Raw genomic sequence first — 9,399 nt, forward strand, 5'->3', positions numbered from 1 at the left:
TTCCCGTATCCAAATTATACTAAACACTGGAAAAGAACTGTAGCATGGAGGCGGACCTCTTAGTATGTTTTCCACTTATTTTAAAAGCCATCCATCCTTTTCTCCTAAAATCTCTAATAACACATGGTGCCATTAGCCGTTCTTGTGGCCTTGAAACCCTTCTGACAAACAGACGCCTTGCTGAGAGGAACTAAGTAATGGCTCTTTAGACGAACTGACCTCAAGCAAAGACTTTTTATTGACTTCTAGTAAAACCTTTCAGCCGTCCATTCCAAACATGCGATTCTATTGGATTTTCAGTTTTTTCGTACAAAACAGGAAACAGGGCTCATGTCCTCTTGTTAGCAGCTTCAAGGATGGTGGTGGCACAGCTTTTTGCTTCCTGTAACAATTTTGACACTCTGGATTTAGTCTGCAAAACAGGTCAAAAAGTCAGGTGACTCAGAGATTAAACTAAACTAACATTTTATGGATGCAGGAAAGCTTACTGATCTACCGAGGGAAAAAAACAGTAGTGTATTGTTCAATGCAGTTGGGTCAAAAACATGTTCAAATTGTGTTGAAGAAAAGACAGACCTGAATTTTGGAGTGGAAATTCGATGGGATATCACAGAAATGTTATTTTTTGAGTGCATAAACCAGATGTGGGTTAGCATAATACTCTCGCAGATGACCAATAATAGTGTTTCTTGTTGTCTTCCGATTTATCTCATCATTATCATCTGTAGCAATTACAACCAAAAAAGTAAAAAAATATAGCCCCCCCCCAAACCTTTTTAAAGACATAAAAAACCCAGATATGGCATAAAGGAATAAGGAAAGTACAGGCAGCTTTGGGGAACTTGCTCTTTATGTTAGCATTAGCAATGTTCGTAGCATTAGTCAAGGTTGTGCTCCTGCACTCAATGCTGCTCAATGGCTCATGGACCGCTAACTCTCTCTGTGTACCAATGCCGCCAACCACAGGGTTTCAATAAAATAAGTTTATGTTTGTGATGGTACTTGCCCAAGACAAACCACAGGAAGTGGTGCCCCGACTACCTCGGTGGTTAGGGGGTCCGTGAACTGTGATTTAATCACATTTTTGGGTCACATCAATAACCCACTAAATATCCCTGTCGGTTTTTGAGAAATCATTCCAGATGATCATGGCCTTTTGATTTTAAACATTTGAAAATGGGTCAGTCAATTTTCAACACAATTTAAGATTTTCTTTACCTAACCTTTTACCAATGTTTTAGTGATACAGCCACTTTCATCTCTGATGGAGGACATAAGCATCTAAACAGAAGCCCTACCTGTAGAAAAATTACATTCTGACACCCATTCCCCTCCCTTGGAATAGCCTTGCTTGACATTGCATCTTTTTGGATGACACACTGAAAGGACCAAGATAAAAAAGCTGTTCAGACCTATTCATTTGTCATGTAAAAAGCTACCTCATTCTTGAAACAGTCGTCAGTGATGTCTTTGAGGTTGATGATTACGTTGTAGTAAGCCCCAAAAACTGCCATCTCCAGCGCTTTTACTGCAACCTAGATTCCAGACCCAGTTCTTTTCAGTTAAAATATTTTATCATTGCATATTTTACTCAGGCAATTCCCCACCTGGATATCTGATTTGCAGTTGATATTTCCATAAAAAACGAGTTCCTGAAGTGATGGCCAGAGGGCGCTCACCTTTTCAGCCAGGGACAAGGGGACACTCACTGCTTGTTTCAGGCCGTCCTGCATTGCGATCTCACGCCTGTCAGAATATGACATGGCACCCAACGGAAACATTTTCATTCTGCAACAACATAAAATCTCCCTCTCAAGAGTTTGTACCTGTAGACTTCCTCCTTTGAAGTTTTAGGCAATTTCAACGCTGCCTAAAGTAAAAAAAAAAAAGATTGAAATCACAAAACCAGGGAGTCGCTCAAAAACATATTAGTCTCTAAAAGTTAGACCATGTAGCCATTGAAGGCAGAGGAGTCCGCCTCCACCATGTCCAGGAGTTCGTTCATGGCGTGATAAAACGGAGGGATCAGTTTCCTCATCACGCCATCCACAGCTTCAAACTGCCTTTTGCCATACGTCATCTGGCCAACCATAGCACCGAGTGCTGCTCCCTGCAACATAGCAACTGTTGCAGCAAAGAACAAGCTTAACAAGGCAACGGTTTGTTGCCACAGAAAACCCTACCAGTGCAGCCACAGCAGCTGAGACTGAGCCTCCGCCGGGGGCAGCCGTCCGAGCGCCAACGCTGCGAACAAACTGCCGTAAGGGAAGAGAAGCCAGGCCGATGTCGTCCCTTGACCTCACCATATACCTGGTGGGATGTAACATGGATTACATGTAAATACTGTACTTTGATGTTTAATAATTCTGAAAAGTGAACTCAGAGATTTGTTTCGATCTACAATTGATAGTTTTCGCATGACTTCACGCTCATCACCAAATGTTAACAGTTGGCCATATTAGATGGCTACACCAGACACAGTTTGATGTGGTCATAGGGCTAGAGGCATTTTTTTAGATCTTTAAGTGAAAGAAGAACATGTAAGGGGTTGTTTTTTGTTATTTAACTGTTTATTTTGAAGTACTGTTACCTGGTGAGTGGAGGCCAGAGCGAGAACCTCACTTGTCATGCGCCCTTCAGAGTTATTGGGAGCGCACCATAAAACCTAAGCAAAAATATTGCGCCATTTCCCGGCCAAAATAAGCCTGGAGAGTTCTTGAAACCTGTCCGAAAAAGTGCACCCTCATCTGGTGAGTAGAGGGCAGAGATAGGCTCCGAACAGCCAGGGCACGCTAAAACGCTTCGCCGAAAATAGTGCGCCGTCTGCTGGCAGAAACGAGTCCCAGTAATCACCAAACTAGAGTTTTGTTTGCCATGCAGTTTTTTGAATGTCAATCACAATAATAATGAAGTAAACTTAAACCCATCCAGCATGGCCTCCACTTTTCGGGTTGCCCAGATGTTTTGATGATTAGGAAATTTAAGTGATTGATTGATAGGTTCACACTGTATAGTTATGCGCGATTCCAATTTTTGTCCCCCAAATATCTTCTGTTTGGACGGACTTAAAGAAATCGCATACAGGTCGCGTCCGTGCAAATAATCTGATTTCCTTGCAGTGTGAACATATCCTCAAAATGAGCAGTGTTGCCTTGGCAAATTTTGCATTCAGACCCAAAGTTTCTCTCTTATTTATAAATAAAATCACACATCAAGTGCTGGTAATCTTAGCTATCATTTAATAAGTCATAATTGTTTGTGGCACTCAACTAAAAGATTGGGAAAGCATTTGGATAACAATAAATATTGGTTGTGTAAAACTCTCAATAACTTGTTACATTTTAAAATAAAAATTACAACTTTAACCGTTTCTGCTCAAAATACTAAACCATAGATGCGAGTAACTGTGTCTTCCTATGAAGTGAAAAATTAGAAGACACAAGCGAGTTTAACCTTTTTCTTTGAGCTAAAGTGCCGGCTGTGGGTTTTGGACTGTGTCGGTAGGTGGATACAAGGCTGTAAAGCTAGGACCTTATAAGCTAGGACCGCAATGATCGCAGCAAGGCTTTAGGGCTAGGACCTTAGCTTGGCCTTTTGGCTGAGAGTAAGTGTCCTGGCTCCTGGGCTTTGTAGCGTATTATGAACTGAACGATAACGGATAATGGATAATGATTTATGAACAAGCTAAATAACCTTTAAAACCCCTTAAACCCCCCCCCCCCCCCCCCCCATACTCCACCAAATGAGGTTCACACACTTTACACTTAAGACTTGTTGTGGAGTTAAAACTCACTCAATAATCCGATCCTTGGCCTTGAACGGTCCCAGCGAGTCGAGCCCCAGCTTACTGATCACCTGATCACAAGGCCAAAAATGTTAGAACCTTGAGGAGCCACAATAAAGAACTCTTGAGGGCAGGCTTAGCTCACCAGGCGCACTTTATGTTCCTCTTCCACAATGAAGAGTCCTTCTTTTGCTATGTAGAAGTCTGCTGCATCCAAAAGAGCTTTTAGAGGAATCAATCCGACAATCTGAGAGCCGACGATGGGCAGCTTTAGGTCCTGAGGTGTGTAATCGACATCTATAGATAACACTCCAGCTCACATTCCCTTTGTTATAGATTCAAGCTCACAAATGGAGTTTTCGATACATACCTAAATCAATGTGTGTAAGAATTTAATCTAACTAAGAAGGTTTTAATCAATAATCTTAACTCGCAATGATCATTTTTGGGGGTTTTGTTTTATATTTTTTTTGTATGTATTCATTGGCCACTTGTATGTTTTTTCTCACTTCTTGTTGACATATTTTCATCAATTTATGGATTTGTATTTATTCAAAAGAACCATTAACATACCTTCCCTTACCACTTAACTGCGCTTGGTTCTCCCTAATTTTTGACTAAAGCAACATATATTTCAAAGGTATCTATATACATTTTGAAACATTTAAACGTTATGACCCCACGACCCACCTGAGGATAAGTGGTGCAGATAATGGATGGATAAATGTTATGATTTGTCCCTATTAGTATAGTATTGACCATGAATTTCTACTACAGTTGTCCTTTCATTAAGGGGTATTAAGATGTTTGGGTTTTGACTTTAAGAAGGCCAAATCACCTTCTTAATCAAAAATCATTTTAGTTTCACTTTATATGAGGATAAGTCAACTATCGGGACAACTGATGTCAGCAAAAAGCCAAAAGTACTTGATTTCTAATCATACAAAAATTACGTATCCCATCTAGTAAAATAACTGTTCAATCTACTAAAAAGCCTGAGACCAAAATGAGCATGTGCTAATCTGAACGTAAATCTCTGCAATTTCTGACCTCAGCATCTTTGCAGATCTCCTCATAGACACAGTGGAGAGGCGTTAGCTCAAAATCCAGTATGTTGGTTGAGACCTGAGCGATGTTGGCCTCATCCAAGTACAAGCCGATGGCTTGAACCTTTTTCAGCAACCCTGGCTGGCATGTAGCCAAACACACACATCGAGTCACTGAGGATTCATGCCAAATGATGTTTGACACATTTGTCATTGCTATGGTGAGTAATTAAAGGGAGAAAATCTCCCAAAAAGCACCTGGTCTTTTCCTCTGCCCTGCTCTCTTATATCTAGCGCAATGCGATGTGCTTGCTCCTTGGTGGCAATCACATTCACATTGTAGGCAATAAGGAACTTGCGAGCGCCCGTCACCGTTGCACCCCATGATGCCACAAAAGTAGCGGGGCCAAAGTCTGGAGCCCATTCCTTCTGTTTTAGCTGGATAACAAAAGCACACAAAAATATGTTTTCAAAACAATGAGAAATTAAATCACAAATAATGTCGTTTAAAGTGGTTGGCAACAATGTCTGATCTTTAGTGTTTAATGTTTTCCGACCTTAAATGAGTGAAGGCACATTTATTGTAGAAATATAAAATTTGGGGTGCACAGGGGATGACTGGTTAGCAAATCTTCTTCAGTTTGGAGGTCTGGGTTTGATTCCAGCTAACGACCTCCCTGTGCAGAGTTTATTTGTTCTACTCGTACCTGCATGGGTTTTCACAGGGCACTGCAGTGTCATACCACATTCCAAAAACATGCGTGCAGGTATGTGTGTCTAAAATGGTGTGTCTATGTGTGTCCTATGACTGGCGGGCCATCAGTCCAGGGTGTCCCCTGCCCAATGCCTGATGCCAGTTAGGATGGGCTCCAGCACCCCCAGGACCCAAGTGAGGATAAGTGGTTGAATGAGTGAATATAGAAAATATCCCTGTAACCCACCAACGGATCCCTAAGCAAAACCATGCACTTAGTAACTAAACAACCGACTTGAGGTGTATAACTTGTTGAGTTCTTACTGTACCTTATCTGCTAAGGCTTCATACTCGCCGGCTCTCACCGACGGAAGAGACATCCGTGCCTCGCTTCGTGCTGCTTCACCATATAGGAACACTGACCAAACAAAGCTTGTTCATTTCTGACATTCTGATTTATGTAATTTTCTTTATACAACATAGTTTTATCCTACCTGGCACATGCAGCATATCAGCCAGTTTTTGTCCGAAAACATTGGCGCAGCGGATGCAAGTCTCCATACTGACATTCTGAACAGGAATGAATGGACAGACGTCCAATGCTCCCATACGAGGGTGCTCACCTGCACATACATTAATATTATTCTTGCCATTACAAGGCAGGAGGTGCCATAGGAAGATCTCCCTGTCAAATTGCAGATTCACCTGAGTGGTGGCTCATGTTAATGAGGCTAAAAGCCTGACGTGCGGCATTTAATGCTCCTTCCACCACTGCATCAGGAGAACCCACAAAAGTGTATACAGTCCTGTTGGTGGAGGCCCCTGGGTCGACATCCAGCAGCGTACAACCAGGTGTGTTACTAATGACCGTTGAGATGGCGTCAATGACCTGAAAGTTGACAACAGTGAAGTCTTCTATGTCTCTCTAACCAGATATTGCAAAAATAAATTCATACTTTTGTAATGACTATAGTGAGTAGTACAGTAGATGCACGATTAGCACGTTTGCCTCACTCTTTAGTGGGGCTATGTTTAATTTTGTCCATGTGTGGACTTTCTCCGGATATTCTAGTACCGAAAAACGTGCATGGCTGATTGATTGGTCAAGCCAAAATTGACCCTAGGAATGAGTATGTGAATAAATGATTGTCTGTCTCTGTGTGTCCTGCTATTGCCTGGAAATCAGTCCAGGGTGTTCCCTGCCCACTGTCGTTATTAAGATGGGATGGGCTCCAGCACCCTCGCGACCCATAAATTTGGCTAGTGGAAAAAAGGCAAGTTGATAAAAAAAAATTAGAAAATTTGGAAAAATAAGTATATTTTCAGGTAAAATATTTCAGTTTCTTGTAACAATCATGCGGCACATTTTGAATATATTTTTTAAGTATAAGATTTAATGATTAAAAATAACTTATTGCTGATTATACCAGACAATTTAAACAACCTTAAAATGCAATCAAATAAACAAGTTTTTTTTTTCAAATTTTTTTGGGGGGGAATTGAAACATGCGGTAATATCTGACAATAAAAAAAAAGACGCAATTATGCTCTTTCTTTTTTGGATGTTTTTGCAGTTCAAACTGTTTAATCCAGCAAAAAGTCAAAGAACCACATGATGAAACTAGCACACAGAGCATGCAGTTCTCCCCCTGTGCTAGAAAAAAATGTTTTTCTGCAACTGAAATACACAAGTGCGGAACGCTCCAAAATATCCGCAATCACCTAAAGAAAGAGTCAAACTGGGTCCTTTTTAAACATAAACTTATATACTTTTTAATCAGAGGTCAGACATGTGACCACCTGAAGCCTCTGCAATTGTACTGTTCTATAATATTGTGTATTTTATGTACAGTATGTTATTTTTCTGTAATAGCCCTTCTGGGGACAGACATTAAGAATTAGCTTTGGCTAAAATGTTATAGTATGTGACATGACTTTATGGAGCATACTTGTCCCTTTTATATCTATCTACCCAGGTCATATCCCTCAAGAGGGGTGACTGACAGCAAGACAAAAACATACAAAAACAAAGAAAATAAAAAAGGAAAAAGTAGTAAAAAACACACACACAAATTTTGGGACCATGGCCAACCCAAATGCCCCAACACCCAAACAAGTTCGGCACCTCGGCCCCTAAGTTGGTCATGCTTTCGTCCCTCCAGATGAAACGGGACACAAGTAAGCGGCCATGTCAATCGGGTCAGGATAACACAACAATCTCTTCAGCTCAACAGCCGGGCCCGACAGAATTCATTGTTTTACCCCTGCCGCATCATACAGGAGCCCTGCCCATCCCTTAGAACACGTCTAAACATCCCACGATCCTTTTACAACACCTCTCCACTCATTCCTATCACCAATAAGAACTCTAGCTTCCACTAGATTTAGACCTTTTTCCTGCAGTGCACTCATAACACTATCCATCCATGTCAATCGCGGCCTTCTTCTTGGTCTCCTTCCATTTACTTCTGCTCTGTAGATCCTCTTCAACATTTGCTCCTCATCCATCCTCTCCATGTGTCCAAACCAACCGAGTACTCTCTTATCCACGCGCGTGCTCAGTTCCACTACTCCTCCAGTTCTGTCTCTCACAATTTTATTTCTCAATCCATCCAATCTTGTCACTCCCAACATACTCCTCAAATGTTTCATCTCAAACACATTTAATTTCCTTCTCAAATCTGCGTTCAGGATTGTCCCTTTTCAAATAAACTAAACTTGAAACCTTCTCTTAAAGTAAAATTTATAAAACTGCACTGAGCAATATTTTTTCCTCGAATATCACTGGTTGTTGTAGTTAAAAAATACAGAATGTATGTAGTAGACAGCCCTGTTTTTCTTTTTTTTTTTTAAATCGCAATTTTTTTCCCAAGAAGCCATTGCTGTGAGATGGACAATAATTTGCTGCAGTCTTCTATTCTTTTCATGTGAGTTTAGAGCCATTGATAAGCATGTTTAAAATTGTATGTACTCCCCAAAAACAAAATCGTAAGAGGTTTCAAATCAACCTGAGTTGATAGAAAAAGTAGATATCAAAATTTCATAACACTTAAAAAAAACTAACCTCTTGATTTTTGCCTTCAGAGAAGTTGGGAACACATTCAACCAGCTCTGCTGCCATGATGTATTTTGTTGACCTCTGACAAGAACTGGCCTGATACCCCGGCTGGCTCCTAAAACAAAAACACACAAACTTATGGGCTTTCAGCTGAATCATTAACAGTAGGTCATCACAAATGGGTACATAGCAAAAAGCGCCCCTGCAGACTAGTCGATGACCTGCAACCAGACAGCGTTGAATGTTTAATCATTTGGGACGGTGTCGGACCAAAGTGCAATCAGTTCCTCGCAATAAGTAACTCTTATTTGAAAAAACAAGCATTTGTGTGGAATTCTCTTAATTATCATAATTTCTCAGCAGTGGCCTAGAAGGACACAAAGGGTCACTTTTACCTTAGCAGAAAAAGATCATCAAAAGGAAAGAGTGTCTTCGCGAGGTCAAAAGTCATGTTAAACTCTTGTTACACATAAACTAAATACGTGTAAAAGAAAATATAAATAATCCTTTGCCCCTGTGTGTTATGCTGCTTTAAATATGTGCCTGTGTGTGACATACCGGTAAGGTAAACTTTCATTGAAAATGATTTGTTTATCTTTGAAAGAGTAACCAACCTACTCAAGGGGTCTTTCCTTTCATGTCTTGTTAAGAGAAGAAAAAATGCAGATTAACTCTTTCCAATGTAATTTGTATTGTTGTAAGTTTTTTTTCACAAATACACCCGAAGGCCATGAGATATAGAGCTGTTGGTTAAGCCAATCAGATCACGAGTTGGCGCCTGAGCGCTTGCTAGTGGGCTTTGGAAAATGTCAAGGGT

At 40.7% G+C, this 9,399-nt stretch overlaps 1 protein-coding gene across 3 annotated transcripts in view; it reads right to left on the bottom strand.

The window, feature by feature from the left end:
* Positions 1–215: 215 nt before the first annotated feature.
* ftcd (formimidoyltransferase cyclodeaminase) overlaps positions 216–9,399 on the bottom strand; it is a 20,146-nt gene continuing 10,962 nt past the window's right edge. For 2 of the 3 annotated variants that reach the window (XM_088331412.1, XM_088331410.1), the window contains 14 exons: positions 8,589–8,697; positions 6,230–6,413; positions 6,019–6,147; positions 5,854–5,942; positions 5,089–5,268; positions 4,835–4,972; positions 3,930–4,061; positions 3,794–3,855; positions 2,184–2,310; positions 1,949–2,110; positions 1,827–1,870; positions 1,608–1,746; positions 1,440–1,535; positions 216–412 (listed from right to left, as the gene is read on the bottom strand). In XM_088331412.1, coding sequence (XP_088187538.1) covers positions 329–412; positions 1,440–1,535; positions 1,608–1,746; positions 1,827–1,870; positions 1,949–2,110; positions 2,184–2,310; positions 3,794–3,855; positions 3,930–4,061; positions 4,835–4,972; positions 5,089–5,268; positions 5,854–5,942; positions 6,019–6,147; positions 6,230–6,413; positions 8,589–8,645 — 1,623 coding nt within the window. In that variant the 5' untranslated portion in view covers positions 8,646–8,697 and the 3' untranslated portion in view covers positions 216–328. The remainder of the gene's footprint in view (positions 413–1,439; positions 1,536–1,607; positions 1,747–1,826; positions 1,871–1,948; positions 2,111–2,183; positions 2,311–3,793; positions 3,856–3,929; positions 4,062–4,834; positions 4,973–5,088; positions 5,269–5,853; positions 5,943–6,018; positions 6,148–6,229; positions 6,414–8,588; positions 8,698–9,399) is intronic. The other variant, XM_088331411.1, reaches the window with a different exon arrangement.

The sequence above is a fragment of the Urocampus carinirostris genome, chromosome 3 (genome assembly GCF_059441175.1).
Source record: "Urocampus carinirostris isolate Australia breed hairy pipefish chromosome 3, RoL_Ucar_1.0, whole genome shotgun sequence".
In the NCBI taxonomy this organism is placed as follows: domain Eukaryota; kingdom Metazoa; phylum Chordata; class Actinopteri; order Syngnathiformes; family Syngnathidae; genus Urocampus; species Urocampus carinirostris.